This window comes from Lepisosteus platostomus, chromosome 9, assembly GCF_059453375.1.
Source record: "Lepisosteus platostomus isolate fLepPlt1 chromosome 9, fLepPlt1.hap1, whole genome shotgun sequence".
Taxonomy (NCBI): Eukaryota; Metazoa; Chordata; class Actinopteri; order Semionotiformes; family Lepisosteidae; genus Lepisosteus; species Lepisosteus platostomus.
The window spans coordinates 1,215,250-1,236,733 of NC_142619.1; the positions used below are offsets into that span (position 1 = coordinate 1,215,250).

A 21,484-nucleotide genomic window follows, 5' to 3' on the forward strand; every position below is an offset into this window, starting at 1 on the left:
CCTGTGTCCCAGGTGTCCAGGAGACCAGTCAGCGTGTTCAAGCACAATGACTCACCCAAGACTCAAGTAAGGGCTGAATCTCTATTGATCCTGACTCTGTAAGAGCTGAATCTCTATTGATGCAGACTCTGTAAGAGCTGAATCTCTATTGATACAGACTCTGTAAGAGCTGAATCTCTATTGATACAGACTCTGTAAGGGCTGAATCTCTATTGATACAGACTCTTTAAGAGCTGAATCTCTATTGATCCTGACTCTGTAAGGGCTGAATCTCTATTGATACAGACTCTGTAAGAGCTGAATCTCTATTGATACCTGACTCTTTAAGAGCTGAATCACTATTGATCCTGACTCTGTAAGAGATGAATCTCTATTGATACCTGACTCTTTAAGAGCTGAATCACTATTGATACTGACTCTGTAAGAGATGAATCTCTATTGATACCTGACTCTTTAAGAGCTGAATCACTATTGATACTGACTCTGTAAGAGATGAATCTCTATTGATCCTGACTCTTTAAGAGCTGAATCTCTATTGATCCTGACTCTGTAAGAGCTGAATCTCTATTGATACCTGATTCTGTAAGAGCTGAATCTCTATTGATACTGACTCTGTAAGAGCTGAATCTTTATTGATTCTGACTCCGTAAGGGCTGAATCTCTATTGATACTGACTCTGTAGGGCTGAATCTCTTTTGATACAGACTCTGTAAGGGCTGAATCTCTATTGATACCTGACTCTGTAAGGGCTGAATCTCTATTGATACTGACTCTGCAGGGCTGAATCTCTTTTGATACAGACTCTGTAAGGGCTGAATCTCTATTGATAGACTCTGTAAGAGCTGAATCTCTATTGATACAGACTCTGTAAGAGCTGAATCTCTATTGATACCTGACTCTGTAAGGGCTGAATCTCTATTGATAGACTCTGTAAGGGCTGAATCTCTATTGATACCTGATTCTGTAAGAGCTGAATCTCTATTGATCCTGACTCTGTAAGAGTTGAATCTCTATTGATACAGACTCTGTAAGAGCTGAATCTCTATTGATACTGACTCTGTAAGGGCTGAATCTTTATTGATACCTGACTCTGTAAGGGCTGAATCTCTATTGATACCTGACTCTGTAAGGGCTGAATCTCTATTGATACTGACTCTGTAGGGGCTGAATCTCTATTGATACTGACTCTGTAGGGGCTGAATCTCTATTGATACTGACTCTACTGATGAGTCTCATTGACTTTTCATTGACTGAAGAAATTAGGTTTCAAGATGACAAGAATTAAAAATGAGAAATAGCTCGAAGAGTTCAGTTCAGAAGAGTGGAGCACAAAATATGCACTGGCAGAGGATGAATGTTTGGAGCAATGTTTTAAACACAGGAATAAATACAAACAGCTAAAACTCCAGAAACAATTCCAAAAAGAATTCGCACATGAGACGGTACTGAACAGAAACAAAGTTTCAACTAAAAATAAGTTACATATTAATAGTAATAGCAAATTGTATTAATACCATTATTTAAAACTTCCGTGATCAAAGTGAATACAAAATATTTACACTGCATAGATGAAAGTCATCTCTACAATAATCTGAGGTTATTTGTGTTGAGTTCATTGAACTGCATCCTGAGAGGAGAGTGGAGGAGAGAGCTGGTCAGGTCTGTCCAACTGACCCATGGACAGAGAACACTAGTCCTTTCAGCTCCAGCGGTCACTCACTGGCCAGCGAACAGAGGACAGCTACATCGGTCATTAGGGTTGGAGACAAAGGGTATTGGTTGAGGGTAATGTCTTCTTAAAATCATGTCAACTACAAGAGTCTCTCTCACTGTCTCTCCTGGTCTGTTGTGTGTTTATTACTGAGGGATTCTCTGTGATCTCCTCTCCCTGTGTCTCCTGTTCTATTGTGCGTTTATTGCTGAGGGATACTCTGTGTCTCCTCTCTTTCTCACTGTGTCTCCTGTTCTATTGTGTGAGTTTATTACTGAGGGATTCTTGGTGACCTCCTTTTTATAGGTCTGTCTCCTGTCCTGTTGTGCGTGTTTATTACTGAGAGATTCTCTGTGATCTCCTTTCTCTCTCTCTCACTGTGTCTCCTGCCCTGTTGTGTGTGTTTATTACTGAGGGATTCTCTGTGATCTCCTCTCTCTCTCTCTTTTTCACTGTGTCTCCTGTCCTGTTGTGTGTATTTATCCCTGAGGGATTCTCTGTGATCTCCTCTCTCTGTCACTGTGTCTCCTGTCCTGGTGTGTGTGTTTATCCCTGAGGGATTCTCTGCGATCTCCTCTCTCTCAGTCTAGCTGGACTGACCAAGGAGAATGACAGACTGAAAGACTGCAGTGAACTGAGGTGGGACAGAAAAGCACAAAATACAGCAGCTATGGGCTTCAGCTCTGAACGGTGTACATCTTCATTACATGGTGTCTCCTCTGTACTGTGTGCTGTCTTCGAACCCATCAGTGTGGCCAAGCTAAAGGCCTTGCAATGCATCTCACACACTTCCAACACACTATGAACATACAACACTACTAATTCATGACATTACTACTCTCTCTCGCTGTTCCTGCTCGCTCTGGACAGCAGCACACGCACACAGGAAGAGGAAGAGACAGTCGGACTCTCTCTCTCACTAGTTCCTGCTCGCTCTGGACAGCAGCACGCACACACAGGAAGAGGAAGAGACAGTCGGACTCTCTCTCTCGCTGTTCCTGCTCGCTCTGGACAGCAGCACACACACACAGGAACAGGAAGAGACAGTCGGACTCTCTCTCTCACTAGTTCCTGCTCACTCTGGACAGCAGCACGCACACACAGAGGAAGAGGAAGAGACAGTCGGACTCTCTCTCTCACTAGTTCCTGCTCCCTCTGGACAGCAGCACGCACACACAGGAAGAGGAAGAGACAGTCGGACTCTCTCTCTCTCTAGTTCCTGCTCACTCTGGACAGCAGCACGCACACACAGAGGAAGAGGAAGAGACAGTCGGACTCTCTCTCTCACTAGTTCCTGCTCCCTCTGGACAGCAGCACGCACACACAGGAAGAGGAAGAGACAGTCGGACTCTCTCTCTCACTAGTTCCTGCTCGCTCTGGACAGCAGCACGCACACACAGGAAGAGGAAGAGACAGTCGGACTCTCTCTCTCACTAGTTCCTGCTCGCTCTGGACAGCAGCACGCACACACAGGAAGAGGAAGAGACAGTCGGACTCTCTCTCTCACTAGTTCCTGCTCGCTCTGGACAGCAGCACACACGCACAGGAAGAGGAAGAGACAGTCGGACTCTCTCTCTCACTAGTTCCTGCTCACTCTGGACAGCAGCACGCACACACAGGAAGAGGAAGAGACAGTCGGACTCTCTCTCTCACTAGTTCCTGCTCACTCTGGACAGCAGCACGCACACACAGGAAGAGGAAGAGACAGTCGGACTCTCTCTCTCACTAGTTCCTGCTCGCTCCGGACAGCAGCACACACACACACAGGAAGAGGAAGAGACAGTCGGACTCTCTCTCTCACTAGTTCCTGCTCGCTCTGGACAGCAGCACACACACACAGGAAGAGGAAGAGACAGTCGGACTCTCTCTCTCACTAGTTCCTGCTCGCTCTGGACAGCAGCACGCACACACACAGGAAGAGGAAGAGACAGTCGGACTCTCTCTCTCACTAGTTCCTGCTCGCTCTGGACAGCAGCACACACACAGGAAGAGGAAGAGACAGTCGGACTCTCTCTCTCACTAGTTCCTGCTCACTCTGGACAGCAGCACACACACACAGGAAGAGGAAGAGACAGTCGGACTCTCTCTCTCACTAGTTCCTGCTCGCTCTGGACAGCAGCACACACACACACAGGAAGAGGAAGAGACAGTCGGACTCTCTCTCTCACTAGTTCCTGCTCCCTCTGGACAGCAGCACACACACACACAGGAAGAGGAAGAGACAGTCGGACTCTCTCTCTCACTAGTTCCTGCTCGCTCTGGACAGCAGCACACACACACAGGAACAGGAAGAGACAGTCGGACTCTCTCTCTCACTAGTTCCTGCTCACTCTGGACAGCAGCACACACACACAGGAAGAGGAAGAGACAGTCGGACTCTCTCTCTCACTAGTTCCTGCTCGCTCTGGACAGCAGCACGCACACACAGGAAGTGTCGATCCGGATCCAGCGCCAGCCCTTCTTCTTGTTGGCGTCGGCGGTGAGCGCCCTCACGAACGACTGCTTGGGCTTGCACTCCGACACCCACTGGCGCTTGTCCACGCCCAGACAGGCGCCCCCGGAGAGCCCCGCGCCGCCCGCGCCGCCGGGGGCGCCCCCCGCAGGCCGGCAGCGCGTCTCGTAGAAGTACTGCTTGAGCGGGCCGGTCTGGGTCTGGACCTCGGGCAGCACCGCGACGGTCCGGCCGTGGTTGTCGATGGCCGTCTTCTTGTCCGTCACCCACTCGCTGACCGACTCGCAGACCGAGCGCTCGCGGAGGTGGACGGCCGAGCGCCGGGGGCGGGGCCGGGAGGGCGGCCCCTCCTGCTCGCCGTCGCCCCCTCTGGTGGCGGCCCTGCCCTGGTCCTTCCTCTCCTCCTCCTCCTCCTCCTCCTCCTCCTCTTCCTCCTCCTCGGTCAGCAGGCCCGCCTCCAGCAGCAGCAGTAGAGGGGGGCGGTCGGGAGGGGAGGGAGATGGGGAGAACAGCACCCTAGGGTGAGTGTCCATAAACAGCAGATCGGCGCTTCCCAGCACCTCTCCCCCTCCCTCCTCGGTCGCCACCGTCTCTCCGGCCTCGCTGGTCCTGTCCCTCTGCTGGTGAGGGCCACGGGCCTCTGGGGGGACATAGTTCTCCCGATCGGTGATGGAGGCAGTGGAGTCGTTCATCTCCGAGGCACTGCTACCATGGGAGCTGGAGTCCTCTGCAGTGCCGGCTCTGTGGGAGTTGTAGTCCTCTGCAGTGGTGCCACTGTGGGAACTGTAGTCCTCTGCAGTGGTGCCACTGTGGGAGTTGTAGTCCTCTGCAGTGGTGCCATTGTGGGAGTTGTAGTCCTCTGCAGTGGTGCCATTATGGGAGTTGTAGTCCTCTGCAGTGGTGCCATTATGGGAGTTGTAGTCCTCTGCAGTGCTGCCACTATGGGAGTTGTAGTCCTCTGCAGTGACACCATTGTGGGAGTTGTAGTCCTCTGCAGCGACGTGCTCAGTGGACTTGTGGCTTTCCTGAGGGGCAACGGGAGCTGTACTGAAGTCCTCTAGAGTAGAGTTACCCTGAGAGTTTCTTGCATTCTGCAGGGATGTGTAGTGTTCCTGAGCAGCAGATGCCTGGGATTTGAAGTTCTCCAGCCTGGGGTTGACCAAGGATTTGTAGTTTGCTAGTGTGCTTTTGGGCTGTGGTTTGTAGCTCTCCATGCTGCTGTTGAATTTGAATTTCTTCTGATCAGCAATGACCGTAGTTTTGTCATTTCCCAGGTTATTAATTTCATAGGATGTGTAGTTTTCTCCTCTTTCAGCAGAACTTCTACTGTGGTTTTCTGTGCTGTTTAAGCCAACTAAACTGGAGGCCAAATGACCTTTACTGCTAGTGTTGCTGGAGTTACCGATGGCCGTGTGATTGCTGTTGGTAGTAGTGTTGCTGTGGAGACTGTTGCTATGCCCCTGAGGCTGTGGTACTGTAGCGGTGTGGCTCTGAAGGAGGGAGAGGGCTGAGGCGATCACCATGCCAACCAGAGGCAGCCAGTGCATCACTCCAGGAGATATCAACTGTAAAACAGAGACAGGGAGGGGTTAATACACACACACTGACTGGACACTCCAGTACATTAACGCTGCACTGAGAGAGAGAGGGGTTAATACAGACACACTGACTGGACACTCCAGTACATTAACACTGCACTGAGAGAGAGAGGAGTTAATACACACACACTGACTGGACACTCCAGTACATTAATGCTGCACTGAGAGAGAGAGGGGTTAATACAGACACACTGACTGGACACTCCAGGACATGAACACTGCACTGAGAGAGAGAGGGGTTAATACAGATATACTGACTGGACACTCCAGTACATTAACACTGCACTGAGAGAGAGAGGGGTTAATACACACACACTGACTGGACACTCCAGTACATGAACACTGCACTGAGAGAGAGAGGGGTTAATACAGACACACTGACTGGACACTCCAGGACATGAACACTGCACTGAGAGAGAGAGGGGTTAATACAGACACACTGACTGGACACTCCAGGACATGAACACTGCACTGAGAGAGAGAGGGGTTAATACACACACACTGACTGGACACTCCAGTACATGAACACTGCACTGAGAGAGAGAGGGGTTAATACAGACACACTGACTGGACCCTCCAGTACATTAACACTGCACTGAGAGAGAGAGGGGTTCATACAGACACACTGACTGGACACTCCAGTACATGAACACTGCACTGAGAGAGAGAGGGGTTCATACAGACACACTGACTGGACACTCCAGTACATGAACACTGCACTGAGAGAGAGAGGGGTTCATACAGACACACTGACTGGACACTCCAGTACATGAACACTGCACTGAGAGAGAGAGGGGTTAATACACACACACTGACTGGACACTCCAGTACATGAACACTAACAGTTAATACATGACATGCATGCAGCACAACTGCAGTTAGAGCCTCTTGGCACAAGAGGGCGTGAGAGACCACAGTTCAGAACCAGACTCCCAGCGACATGCACCGCCAGCGTCTGCTGCCAGTCCTGTTTTCTCTGCTGAACAGGGGGCGACACAGCGCAAGATGAGCGCCAGACACAGACCCGGCGCCGTCCTGTGCCAACATGCCGGCTTTGCAAGGTGAATCGGCACGAATCACACCGAACACACTCATGGCCTGCATGCCAGACACACAGTGTAGCGCACTCCTACCAGTCACCACTGAGCCCACTGCTGAGAGCCGAGCCCACAGCTGAGCCCACAGCTGAGAGCTGAGCCCAGAGCCGAGCCCAGAGCCGAGCCCACAGCTGAGCCCAGAGCCGAGCCCAGAACTGAGAGCTGAGCCCAGAGTCGGGCCCAGAGTTGAGCCCAGAGCTGAGCCCAGAGCTGAGCCCAGAGCTGAGCCCAGAGCATTACTGAGAGACAGGCTCACTGTCTGTTCCTCAGGCTGGGACAGGAGATCACACACTGTATTATTATTATTGAGAGACAGGCTCACTGTTCCTCAGGCTGGGACAGGAGATCACACACTGTATTATTATTATTGAGAGACAGGCTCACTGTCTGTTCCTCAGGCTGGGACAGGAGATCACACACTGTATTATTATTATTGAGAGACAGGCTCACTGTCTGTTCCTCAGGCTGGGACAGGAGATCACACACTGTATTATTATTATTGAGAGACAGGCTCACTGTCTGTTCCTCAGGCTGGGACAGGAGATCACACACTGTATTATTATTATTGAGAGACAGGCTCACTGTCTGTTCCTCAGGCTGGGACAGGAGATCACACACTGTATTATTATTATTGAGAGACAGGCTCACTGTCTGTTCCTCAGGCTGGGACAGGAGATCACATACTGGGTTGCCAGTTCAACTGAGTGCCCTCCTCCCTCTCCCAGTAGGATTGGGAGTTGTTGTGATTCTGGCAGGTGTGGGAACTGTGGGATTAGATTGGTAAATTTAGGGAAGAATGTTTGTCTAATCCCAGAATATTTGTCCCAGTGCAGTAGGGTGTCTCTCTGTCTCCTCCCTCTCACCCTGGGGGCAGCTCAGTTTAAACCCTCATTATCATTCTCCACATTCCTCCCTCCCCCTCCCTGTTTCTCCAGCAGAGACAGCCAGCACACCTGCAGCTCAGGCCTATGGGTCTGCCCAGCTCTGTGTCCCTCTCCGTCTGCCCTCCTGCCCCCCCGACCCCACGATAGTTTCCTTTCCCCTAGCCCCTATCCATCTGCCCCAGGACCGTTCCTGTCTTCCTGTCCCCCTGCCCCAGGACAGATCCTGCCCACCTGCCCTCCTGCCCCAGGACAGTCCCTGCCCTGTTACTCTTGTGCTGTCTGCACAGCCTGGGGAGTTTTGGAGCAGCAGAAGACATCCTGCTTTTCCTTCTGGGAAAGGGTTCTTATTCCCAGAAGGGTACAGATCTCCGTGTCAGTCAGGAGACACAGTGAGCTCTCTCTCCTCTCTCTCCCTGGAGGGACAGATCTCCGTGTCAGTCAGGAGACACAGTGAGCTCTCTCTCCTCTCTCTCCCTGGAGGGACAGATCTCCGTGTCAGTCAGGAGACACAGTGAGCTCTCTCCTCTCTCTCCCTGGAGGGACAGATCTCCGTGTCAGTCAGGAGACACAGTGAGCTCTCTCCTCTCTCTCCCTGGAGGGACAGATCTCCGTGTCAGTCAGGAGACACAGTGAGCTCTCTCTCCCCTCTCTCCCTGGAGGGACAGATCTCCGTGTCAGTCAGGAGACACAGTGAGCTCTCTCTCCCCTCTCTCCCTGGAGGGACAGATCTCCGTGTCAGTCAGGAGACACAGTGAGCTCTCTCCTCTCTCTCCCTGGAGGGACAGATCTCCGTGTCAGTCAGGAGACACAGTGAGCTCTCTCTCCTCTCTCTCCCTGGAGGGACAGATCTCCGTGTCAGTCAGGAGACACAGTGAGCTCTCTCTCCCCTCTCTCCCTGGAGGGACAGATCTCTGTCAGTCAGGAGACACAGTGAGCTCTCTCCTCTCTCTCCCTGGAGGGACAGATCTCTGTGTCAGTCAGGAGACACAGTGAGCTCTCTCTCCTCTCTCTCCCTGGAGGGACAGATCTCTGTCAGTCAGGAGACACAGTGAGCTCTCTCCTCTCTCTCCCTGGAGGGACAGATCTCTGTGTCAGTCAGGAGACACAGTGAGCTCTCTCTCCTCTCTCTCCCTGGAGGGACAGATCTCTGTCAGTCAGGAGACACAGTGAGCTCTCTCCTCTCTCTCCCTGGAGGGACAGATCTCCGTGTCAGTCAGGAGACACAGTGAGCTCTCTCTCCCCTCTCTCCCTGGAGGGACAGATCTCTGTCAGTCAGGAGACACAGTGAGCTCTCTCTCCCCTCTCTCCCTGGAGGGACAGATCTCTGTCAGTCAGGAGACACAGTGAGCTCTCTCCTCTCTCTCCCTGGAGGGACAGATCTCTGTCAGTCAGGAGACACAGTGAGCTCTCTCTCCCCTCTCTCCCTGGAGGGACAGATCTCTGTCAGTCAGGAGACACAGTGAGCTCTCTCTCCTCTCTCTCCCTGGAGGGACAGATCTCTGTCAGTCAGGAGACACAGTGAGCTCAATTCAATTCAATTCAATTCAAGGTGCTTTATTAGCATGACCGATGGGTACAATCAGTGTTGGCAAAGCAAATAAAAATTATAAAATTAACATGGAACAAAACATAAAATAAAAGTAAAATAACATCTACAGACATATTACAGACATTTACAACAAAGACACATTATAAAATATTGACATATTCTGTAGGCGGCTGGAGCATTACTGGGAGACAGACTCACTGTTCCTCAGGCTGTGACAGGAGATCACATACTGGGCTGCCAGATCAACTGAGTTCCCTCCTCCCTCTCCCAGTAGGATTGGGACCTGTTGTGATTCTGGCAGGTGTGGGAACTCTGGAATTAGATTTCTGAATTTGGGGAAGAATGTTTCTCTAATCCCAGAGTATCTGTCACAGTGCAGTAGGAAGTGCACCTCTGTCTCTATTTCTCCCCGCTGGCAGTGGGAGCACAGCCTGTCCTCTCTGGGCAGCCAGGTCTGTCTGTGTCCAGTGTGTGTGTCCAGGCTGTGGTCACTGAGCCTGTCCTCTCTGGGCAGCCAGGTCTGCCTGTGTCGCCCAGTTTCTATGGCCAGGTTGTGGTCACTGAGCCTGTACTTCGTCAGGGTCTGTTTCTGTTTGTTATTTCTTATTTTGGTCAAATATTCAGCTAGTGTGTATCTCTCTCTGGAGTCACAGCAGAGGGGCTGGTCTCTGTCAGTAGGGAAAGCAAGTGAGCTCTCTCTCTCTCTCTCGTCACAGCAGAGGGGCTGATCTCTCTGTCAGTAGGGAAAGTAAGTGATCTCTCTCTCTCTCTAACAGAGTCTCAGTCTCACTCTGACACTCCCTCTCCTCTCTGCTTCCCTCCGGCTCTGCCTTGATCTTTACAGATGTGCCGAGGAAAGGCATCCCATCCCTCACCTCTGACCCCTGCCTGAGGCGGCGTTACCTCGGCAACCACGTCAACACCTAGTCACAGTCACTGCCTCTATATAGCCTCAGCCAGGGGTAAAGAGTGAGAAAAAACACACACACTGACTGGACACTCCAGTACATTAACACTGCAGAGAGAGAGACCATTAGAGTTTATCGTGTAGTTTATTCTCTGTGAAGTGGGAAGAATTTAGACACAATTTACTGTTTATATTTGAAAGGGGACAGAGAGTTCACCTGCTCTATGTTTGCATTATTGACAAAACTGTTAACAAATCCAACTGGAATTCAGACTGAAAGAGAAAACAGTTTTTCTCCAAATGAAATCACATATTCCAACTCTCTCTTCTAGAGTCTCCTTCTAGTCAGGAGAGAGAGAGACAGGACACGACAGCACTGTGCTCAGGAGTGGGAGAGAGACAGGGCAGTGCTCACACTGAATAGGACAGCACTGTGCTCAGGAGAGAGAGACAGGACAGGACAGCACCGTGCTCAGAAGTGAGAGAGACAGGACAGGACAGCACCGTGCTCAGAAATGAGAGAGACAGGACAGTGCCCACACTGAACAGGACAGCACCGTGCTCAGGAGAGAGAGAGAGACAGGACAGGACAGCACCGTGCTCAGGAGTGAGAGAGACAGGACAGTGCCCACACTGAACAGGACAGCACCGTGCTCAGGAGAGAGAGAGACAGGACAGGACAGCACCGTGCTCAGGAGTGAGAGAGACAGGACAGTGCCCACACTGAACAGGACAGCACCGTGCTCAGGAGAGAGAGAGACAGGACAGGACAGCACCGTGCTGAGGAGTGAGAGAGACAGGACAGTGCCCACACTGAACAGGACAGCACCGTGCTCAGAAGTGAGAGAGACAGGACAGTGCCCACACTGAACAGGACAGCACCGTGCTCAGGAGTGAGAGAGACAGCACAGTGCCCACACTGAACAGGACAGCACTGTCCCTGACCTTACTTGCCAGTCTGGCTCCTTACTTTCACAGTACAAGCGAGGTGCTGACGTCTGCTCAGCAGGAAAAGGCAGGACTAGCGAGTGGAGGTGCTGTGAGCTGCAGCTCCCCTGGGCATGCTCGAGAATCTGCCCCACGAAGCCAGGTGGTTGTCTTTTGTATCGGGAGCCCAAGCCAAGCTGGCCCCGAGCTGCAACTGGAGCTGTCTGAGCTCCGCACGGAAGTCAGGTGCAGACAGGAGACCCAGGGCCGGGCGGTCTGAGCCTTTAATCCCTCCTCTGCATCATCTCCACCGGCGGCCCCCCGGGGACGTGACCGACCACACTTGCAATCAGGCAGCGGGACCTGAAGTCCATCAGACTGCTCTGCCATCACAAGCTAATTGACCACAGGAAATCCTGGAGTGGATCAGAGTGCTGTGCACTAGGAGTCTGACTGACAGCACTGTAAACACTGGAGTGGACTGGACTGCTGTGCACTGGGAGTCTGACTGACAGCACTGTAAACACTGGAGTGGACTGGACTGCTATGCACTAGGAGTTTGACTGACAGTACTGTAAACACTGGAGTGGACTGGACTGCTACGCACTGGGAGTCTGACTGACAGCACTGTAAACACTGGAGTGGACTGGACTGCTGTGCACTAGGAGTCTGACTGACAGCACTGTAAACACTGGAGTGGACTGGACTGCTATGCACTGGGAGTCTGACTGACAGCACTGTAAACACTGGAGTGGACTGGACTGCTGTGCACTAGTAGTTTGACTGACAGCACTGTAAACACTGGAGTGGACTGGACTGCTGTGCACTAGGAGTTTGACTGATAACACGTGATGCACAGTTCAGGTTTTCACTCTGTACAGCAAATTTTGGACTTTCTTCCAATCTGCAATTTCATTTTCAGAGGCGAAAGTCCTACAATACTCACTACATACCCACTGTACCCCTCTGGGGCTCCCCAACCCCTTGAACACTAACTCACTACATGCCCACTGTACCCCTCTGGGGCTCCCCAACTCCTCGTTCTGCAGCAGTGGGGAAGTGTTCTGTCACTGACACCTAGAACCTGCAGGAAGTCTCGTCTGCAACTCTATGCCTGGGCGGTCCAGTTAACTGGGACGATTGCGTTCATTGAGCGTTTAACTATGTGTGTGTGTGTGTGTGTATGTGCGCCAGCGAATGTGAGTGTGCCAATGTGTGTATGCTAGAGAGTGTGTGTGTGCATGCAAATCTAAGTCTGTGAGTGTGTGCCAATCTGTGTGTCCATGCAAATATGAGTCTGTGAGTGTGTGCCAATCTGTGTGTCCATGCAAATCTGAGTCTGTGATTGTGCCAATCTGTCAAGTATGTGCCAGTGTGTGAGTATGCGAGTGTATTTACCTACTGCTCTCAGAAACAGCACTGATATTGAGAAATTGTTCCCGCCAAGATAGCAGCTCCCAGGCACACGATGACATCACCCTCTCGAGACGCCCTGGGCCTTCGCCAGCCGTCGCCCTGCGTGGAGTCCGTCTCCCCGTTTCCGCGTGCCCGTGTGTGAGCGTGCGAGAGAGCGCGCGTGCCCGCGCGTGTGTGCGTCGTGCCGGGGCACAGCCACACACAGAGGACTCCTCCCAGGCAGCTGGCTCAGCTCCGCCACAACAGCTGGGCAGCAGCTGGAGCTGCACAGCTGTGCCCGCCCCCGCCACATCTGGACGCGTTGCCGCAGCAGCTGGCAGGGGGGCGACACTGGTGCCCTTCCCCTGCTGACACCTCAGGTACCGCTGGGTACCGCTGGGAACCACTCGGCAGTGATGTCACACAGAGACCCTGCTCCTCCAATCACGGCTCTCCCTCCTGTGAGCTGGCAGTGATGTCACACAGAGACCCTGCTCCTCCAATCACAGCTCTCCCTCCTGTGAGCTGGCAGTGATGTCACACAGAGACCCTGCTCCTCCAATCACAGCTCTTCCTCCTGTGAGCTGGCAGTGATGTCACACAGAGACCCTGCTCCTCCAATCACAGCTCTCCCTCCTGTGAGCTGGCAGTGATGTCACACAGAGACCCTGCTCCTCCAATCACGGCTCTCCCTCCTCTGAGCTGGCAGTGATGTCACATAGAGACCCTGCTCCTCCAATCAGAGCTCTCCCTCCTGTGAGCTGGCAATGATGTCACCGAGAGACCTTGCTCCTCCAATCAGAGTTCACCCTCTGGTCTGGCAATTATGTAGCTGTGACCCGGAAGTGACACACAAATGACCTGCCTGTGACCTGGAAGTGGCCTGGCTGTGAAACTGTAGCGCACCGGAAGTGACCCAGCAGGTGGCCTGGAGGCGAGTCCGCTGTGAGACAGCAGCCACCTGGCTGTGACCCGGAAGTGACCCGACTGTAACCTGGAAGCGGTCCGGTCGTGAGGTCGAACTGAGGGAGCTGACGAAGCTGTGCATCAGAGAGCTGGGGCAGCAGCAGGGGCAGGTGGAATCCACACCCCCAAGAGCGGAGGACCCCTTGTCCGCTGAACCTGGGGGCCGTGAGGAGGCTGCCCCGGGGGGAGAGAATATCTGTCCCCCCGCAGGCCTGTGTGGGTGAAAGACACGCCGGGCTGAGACAGATGAGATGATGGAAGACGGGGGAGGTCAGAGGGTCCCCCTCCTGCTCGGCTGTGTTCCAGCTCTCCGGTCAGCGTCCCGGGCTGTGAAACCGACACCCCCCGTGTCACTGAAACCCCCGCAGGGAGTCAGGCGGCTGACACGCCTCTCAGGGCTCGGAAGGCTCTGTGCCGATCGCAGGCGCTCTGTTTTCTTTTCGTGGAAAAAAAAAAAAAAAGAGACAGCAGCTTTCACCTTCTCCGCTTCCAAGAAATGATCCGCAGTTTTTCCTCTGCAATTTGGGGACCATTTACAACGAGACCCCGGATGAACTTCCTGCCGTATTCCAGGAGACGACCTCACTTCATCTCAACTCAATAAAACTGCTCAGAGAGGCCTGGAGGAGCTGGATCACACTTCACAGCTCCATTAAACCCACCAAGAAATACTGCTGCTACAACACGCTGGCACACTGTCAAACCCTGTTGCCAAACCCCACCACAGCAGAACTGCGCTGAACTGATCAACTCCTTACTGCAGCACACTGACTTGTACAATGACATGAGCAGCTCCTACTGGAACAGACTGGTCTACTGTACTGGGACTGTAGGTCCTACTGTAACAGACTGTCCTACTGTACTGGGACTGTAGCCCCTATTGTAACAGACTGTTCTACTGTGCTGGGACTGGAGCTCCTATTGTAACAGACTGTTCTACTGCACTGGGACTGTAGCTCCTACTGTAACAGACTGTCCTACTGTACTGGGACTGTAGCTCCTATTGTAACAGGACTGTCCTACTGTACTGGGACTGTAGTTCCTATTGTAACAGACTGTTCTACTGTACTGGGACTGTAGCTCCTATTGTAACAGACTGTCCTACTGTACTGGGACTGTAGCTCCTATTGTAACAGACTGGTCTACTGTACTGGGACTGTAGCCCCTATTGTAACAGACTGTCCTACTGTACTGGGACTGTAGCTCCTATTGTAACAGACTGTTCTACTGTACTGGGACTGTAGCTCCTATTGTAACAGACTGTTCTACTGTACTGGGACTGTAGCTCCTATTGTAACAGACTGTCCTACTGTACTGGGACTGTAGCTCCTGTTGTAACAGACTGGTCTACTGTACTGGGACTGTAGCTCCTATTGTAACAGGACTGTCCTACTGTACTGGGACTGTAGCTCCTATTGTAACAGGACTGTAGCTCCTATTGTAACAGGACTGTTCTACTGTACTGGGACTGTAGCTCCTATTGTAACAGACTGTTCTACTGTACTGGGACTGGAGCTCCTATTGTAACAGACTGTTCTACTGTACTGGGACTGGAGCTCCTGTTGTAACAGACTATTGTACCTGCTGTGCAGATGTTTGTGTGGGTGTGTGTGTGTGCAGGAGTCCAGCCCTGGAGCACACAGGTGAGATGGCGCAGAGGCGCAGTCTCCCCGCAGGGGGGTAACGTATTCACCTTCCCAGCGCCCCCCCGGCCCCCCGGCCCCGCAGGGAGTCGGGTTTCTCCCTCGGCCTTTGTCTGCGCCGCGGCCCCGGCGCGCCGGCTGAGGAGCGTCACTCCCTCTGCGCGCTGTGACACCGAGGCCAGTAATCCGACATTGATCCCATAATTACTCCGGCAGGCCGCGGGCGGGAGCCGCGCGTCTCCGCGGCAGCAGAGCGCAGGGCGCAGGGCGCGGCGAATTCCAGGGCGCGATCGCGGGCTGGGCCCCGCGGAGAGGGGCCGGGCTCTCGCTGTCCGCTGCCTCCTCACGCCCAGCGCTCCCCACCGCGAGCGGACACCACCCCCTGCTCTACAGCACTGGGCCTCGTCTCCTGGTCCAACAGGACCGGACCTGAACCACCGGACCAGCTGTCCTCCTGGTGTAACAGGACCGGACCTGAACCACCGGACCTGCTGTCCTCCTGGTGTAACAGGACCGGACCTGAACCACCGGACCAGCTGTCCTCCTGGTCCAACAGGACTGGACCTGAACCACCGGACCAGCTGTCCTCCTGGTGTAACAGGACCGGACCTGAACCACCGGACCAGCTGTCCTCCCGGTCCAACAGGACCGGACCTGAACCACCGGACCAGCTGTCCTCCTGGTGTAACAGGACCGGACCTGAACCACCGGACCAGCTGTCCTCCTGGTCCAACAGGACCGGACCTGAACCACCGGACCAGCTGTCCTCCTGGTGTAACAGGACCGGACCTGAACCACCGGACCAGCTGTCCTCCCGGTCCAACAGGACCGGACCTGAACCACCGGACCAGCTGTCCTCCTGGTGTAACAGGACCGGACCCGAACCACCGGACCAGCTGTCCTCCTGGTCTAACAGGACCGGACCTGAACCACCGGACCAGCTGTCCTCCTGGTCCAACAGGACCGGACCTGAACCACCGGACCAGCTGTCCTCCTGGTGTAACAGGACCGGACCTGAACCACCGGACCAGCTGTCCTCCTGGTGTAACAGGACCGGACCTGAACCACCGGACCAGCTGTCCTCCTGGTCCAACAGGACCGGACCTGAACCACCGGACCAGCTGTCCTCCTGGTGTAACAGGACCGGACCTGAACCACCGGACCAGCTGTCCTCCTGGTCCAACAGGACCGGACCTGAACCACTGGACCAGCTGTCCTCCTGGTGTAACAGGACCGGACCTGAACCACTGGACCAGCTGTCCTCCTGGTGTAACAGGACCGGACCTGAACCACCGGACCAGCTGTCCTCCTGGTGTAACAGGACCGGACCTGAACCACCGGACCAGCTGTCCTCCTGGTCCAACAGGACTGGACTTGAACCACCGGACCAGCTGTCCTCCTGGTGTAACAGGACCGGACCTGAACCACCGGACCAGCTGTCCTCCTGGTCCAACAGGACCGGACCTGAACCACCGGACCAGCTGTCCTCCTGGTGTAACAGGACCGGACCTGAACCACCGGACCAGCTGTCCTCCTGGTCCAACAGGACTGGACTTGAACCACCGGACCAGCTGTCCTCCTGGTGTAACAGGACCGGACCTGAACCACCGGACCAGCTGTCCTCCTGGTCCAACAGGACCGGACCTGAACCACCGGACCAGCTGTCCTCCTGGTGTAACAGGACCGGACCTGAAACACCGGACCAGCTGTCCTCTTGGTCCAACAGGACTGGACCTGAACCACTGGACCAGCTGTCCTCCTGGTGTAACAGGACTGGACCTGAACCACCGGACCAGCTGTCCTCCTGGTGTAACAGGACCGGACCTGAAACACCGGACCAGCTGTCCTCTTGGTCCAACAGGACTGGACCTGAACCACTGGACCAGCTGTCCTCCTGGTGTAACAGGACTGGACCTGAACCACCGGACCCGTGCTGATACGTGCAGTTGTGTGAACAGTTCATGAACGTTAACAGGTACAATAGCTGAAATATTTCTGATATGTTAAAGGACAGAAGTCCCCAGTGGGAAGGGGGTGTGTCTGGAATGTGTAACAGCATGGCAACACGAGATGAGCCGATAGCAGGCTGTTCTCAGAGCCCAGCCTCACTGCGTCAGGTCTCGAGGATCTGGTGTCTCTCCTGAACATAAAGCTGGAGATACAGACACACTGACAGGGCACCAGGTCTTGAAGATACAGACACACTGACAGGGCACCAGGTCTTGAAGATACAGACACACTGACAGGGCACCAGGTCTTGAAGATACAGACACAATGACAGGGCACCAGGTCTTGGAGATACAGACACACTGACAGGGCACCAGGTCTTGGAGATACAGACACACCGACAGGGCACCGGGTCTTGGAGATACAGACACACTGACAGGGCACCAGGTCTTGGAGATACAGACACACTGACAGGGCACCGGGTCTTGGAGATACAGACACAATGACAGGGCACCGGGTCTTGGAGATACAGACACAATGACAGGGCACCGGGTCTTGGAGATACAGACACACTGACAGGTTACCAGGTCTTGGAGATACAGACACAATGACAGGGCACCAGGTCTTGGAGATACAGACACAATGACAGGGCACCAGGTCTTGAAGATACAGACACACTGACAGGGCACCAGGTCTTGGAGAAACAGACACACTGACAGGGCACCAGGTCTTGAAGATACAGACACACTGATAGGGCACCAGGTCTTGGAGATACAGACACACTGACAGGGCACCAGGTCTTGGAGATACAGACACACTGACAGGGCACCAGGTCTTGAAGATACAGACACACTGACAGGGCACCAGGTCTTGAAGATACAGACACACTGACAGGGCACCAGGTCTTGAAGATACAGACACACTGACAGGGCACCAGGTCTTGAAGATACAGACACACTGACAGGGCACCGGGTTTTGGAGATACAGACACACTGACAGGGCACCAGGTCTTGAAGATACAGACACACTGACAGGGCACCAGGTCTTGAAGATACAGACACACTGACAGGGCACCAGGTCTTGGAGATACAGACACACTGACAGGGCACCAGGTCTTGGAGATACAGACACACCGACAGGGCACCAGGTCTTGGAGATACAGACACACCGACAGGGCACCAGGTCTTGGAGATACAGACACACTGACAGGGCACCAGGTCTTGGAGATACAGACACACTGACAGGGCACCGGGTCTTGGAGATACAGACACACTGACAGGGCACCGGGTCTTGGAGATACAGACACACTGACAGGGCACAGGGTCTTGAAGATACAGACACTGACAGGGCACAGGGTCTTGAAGATACAGACACTGACAGGGCACCGGGTCTTGAATATACAGACACACTGACAGGGCACCGGGTCTTGGAGATACAGACACACTGACAGGGCACCAGGTCTTGAAGATACAGACACACTGACAGGGCACCGGGTCTTGGAGATACAGACACACTGACAGGGCACCAGGTCTTGAAGATACAGACACACTGACAGGGCACCAGGTCTTGAAGATACAGACACACTGACCCCCAGTCCAGCTCTGACACCCCAGCTCCTTCATCATCATCATCATCTTCATCACCCTACTGACAAGACCCCCAGTCCAGCTCTGACACCCCAGCTCCTTCATCATCATCATCATCACCCTACTGACAAGACCCCCAGTCTCGGGTGTACATGAAGCAGCGAGTCAGTAAAGCCCACCCACCTACCGGTTCGGCGTGACTCGGACGGCACGGATCCCCGGCGCAGGCCGCATCGATTCGGCCGCCGTGAAGTGGGTCAGAGCGCTGGTTCTGGTCCGGACGGGTCCTCGGGGAGACGGACGAGGAGCCGAGCAGCGAGGGAAAGAGAAAGAGGCGATACTGCTTCCGCGTCTCCCGGGGGAGCAGGAAAGTTGAACCCCTCTCCCCCCCAAAAAAAAAACCGGTTAATAAAAACGATTTGAGGGGGAAATTCGGGAAAACTGTCGGTCACATCGTCCCGGAGGAGACTCAGGCGGCGGCCGGTCTGAGCTCAGCTGAGCCGAGGGGCAGTCCGAGCCGGATCAGAGAACAAACGACACAGGAACAATATCCACACGCCACGGACCGAGTGGAAAAGACACGGGTGGGGAGGGGGGCAGCGTCCACTTTCCACCCGCTGCGAAAGTCCGATGAAAAAAAAACCTCCAACAACAACAACAAAAACCACGGACCAAAACAAGTTTTACAACGGACGAGGAAAGAAAAAAAACCAAAAACAACCCAAACAAAACCACGCCAAAAAAATAAAAAGAGCTAGAAGCCCGACAGGCCAGCGGGGAGGCGGGCAGTGCTCCAGGAGAACTCCGGCTCGGAACCGGGACCGGGGACAGGCTCGCTTCGTGCGCCTCTGGGCTCAGCACGAGCCAGTCCGGCAGGTAAGAGGAAACGTCACCGGACGCGTCTTCGGGAGGGCGGGGCCGAGGGGTGTGAGTGCGGAGCAGGAGGAGGAGGAGGGGAGAGAGAGAGAGGAGCACAGGAGACACGGGCTGGGAGAGGAGCGGGAGGAGGAGAGAGAGAGAGGAGCACAGGAGACACGGACTGGGAGAGGAGCAGAAGGAGAGAGAGAGGAGCACAGGAGACACGGGCTGGGAGAGGAGCTCGGGAGACACTGGCTGGGAGAGGAGCAGGGGGCTGAGGAGAGAGAGAAAGGAGCACAGGAGACACAGGGTGGGAGAGGAGCAGTGGGCCGAGGGGTGTGAGTGCGGAACAGGAGGAGAGAGAGAGAGGAGCACAGGAGACAGGCTGGGAGAGGAGCAGGGGGCTGAGGGGTGTGAGTGCGGAACAGGAGGAGAGAGAGAGAGGAGCACAGGAGACATGGGCTGGGAGAGGAGCAGGAGGCTGAGGGGTGTGAGTGCGGAACAGGAGGAGAGAGAGAGAGGAGCACAGGAGACAGGCTGGGAGAGGAGCAGGGGGCTGAGGGGGGGAGAGAGAGAGAGAGGAGAGAGAGAGAGGAGACACGGGCTGGAAGAGGAGCAGGAGGAGGAGAGAGAGGAGCACAGGAGACACAGGCTGAGAGAGGAGCACAGGAGACAGGATGAGGACAGTCCATCTCCAGTATCTCCAGTGACTGTCTAGAGAATCTCCAGTGTCCCCAGTGTCTATAGTACAGTATCTAGAGTGTCTACAGTACAGGTATCTATAGTACAGTGTCTCCAGTATCTATAGTACAGTGTCTCCAGTGTCTACATTATCTGTCTCAAGTGTCTCCAGTATCAACAGTATCTGTCTCCAGTGTTTCCAGTGTCTATAGTGCAGTGTCTCCAGTATCCACAGTGTCTGCCACAGGACCTACAGTGTCCACAGTGTCCGCAGTGTCTGCCACAGGACCTACAGTGTCCACAGTGTCTGCAGTGTCTGCCACAGGACCTACAGTGTCCGCAGTGTCTGCCACAGGGTCCGCAGTGTCCGCAGTGTCTGCCACAGGACCTGCAGTGTCCACAGTGTCTGCCACAGGACCTACAGTGTCCACAGTGTCTCCAGTCTCCACAATGTCCACAGTGTCCGCAGTGTCCACCCCCAGCAGCGCTCAGAGCGCTCAGAGCTCTGGGACGCCTCTGGACGGGATTGGGTTTCACTAAGAGCCTCTTGTCATGTGTTTGTCTTTCCTGTGAGCTTCAGAAGCCAGATGAAAAGCCCCAGCACACAAAGGGCACAATAGAGAGGAGTCTCCTGTTCCCACAGAGCCCAGGGCGACTGCGAGGGGGGCGCCGGGGAGAGGAGAGGACGGGGGACCCCCTGCAGCTGTGTGGCTGTCCCGGGGGCTGGCCTCCTTGAGCTCGGCCTCGTCGGTATCGCCTTGATAAGAGACTAATCGACTCAGCCTGCCTCAGAGTCCTCCTGCCTCTCTCCCTCTGTTAGAGCCTGCCTCAGAGTCCTCCTGCCTCTCTGCCTCTGTTAGAGCCTGCCTCAGAGTCCTCCTGCCTCTCTCCCTCTGTTAGAGCCTGCCTCAGAGTCCTCCTGCCTCTCTCCCTCTGTTAGAGCCTGCCTCAGAGTCCTCCTGCCTCTCTGCCTCTGTTAGAGCCTGCCTCAGAGTCCTCCTGCCTCTCTCCCTCTGTTAGAGCCTGCCTCAGAGTCCTCCTGCCTCTCTGCCTCTGTTAGAGCCTGCCTCAGAGTCCTCCTGCCTCTCTCCATCTGTTACAGATCGGGTAGATAGAGATCCAGATGTAGATAAAGATGTATCTGTGGATATGAATGTGGATTCAGGTACAGATGTTGCACTGAGTGTGGATGCAGATGTGCATAAAGATGTAGATGGAGATACAGAAGCAGATGGAGATATGGTCACAGATTTAGATGCACATACAGATGTAGATACAGATAA

General features: G+C 54.0%; 1 protein-coding gene across 2 annotated transcripts; it reads right to left on the reverse strand.

Annotated features, from left to right (window-relative positions):
- Positions 1 to 1,346: 1,346 nt before the first annotated feature.
- On the reverse strand, positions 1,347 to 19,587 carry ntf4 (neurotrophin 4). 2 transcript variants are annotated; one of them, XM_088646332.1, is made up of 2 exons: positions 18,846 to 19,587; positions 1,347 to 5,728 (listed from the first exon to the last, which is right to left on the reverse strand). In XM_088646332.1, the coding sequence occupies exon 2, from the start codon at positions 5,708 to 5,710 to the stop codon at positions 4,100 to 4,102; it is 1,611 nt and encodes a 536-aa protein (XP_088502458.1). In that variant the 5' UTR covers positions 5,711 to 5,728; positions 18,846 to 19,587; the 3' UTR covers positions 1,347 to 4,099. The 2 variants fall into 2 exon arrangements, with proteins under 2 accessions (XP_088502458.1, XP_088502457.1); XM_088646331.1 differs by having other exon boundaries at positions 18,850 to 19,586.
- Positions 19,588 to 21,484: the final 1,897 nt, after the last annotated feature.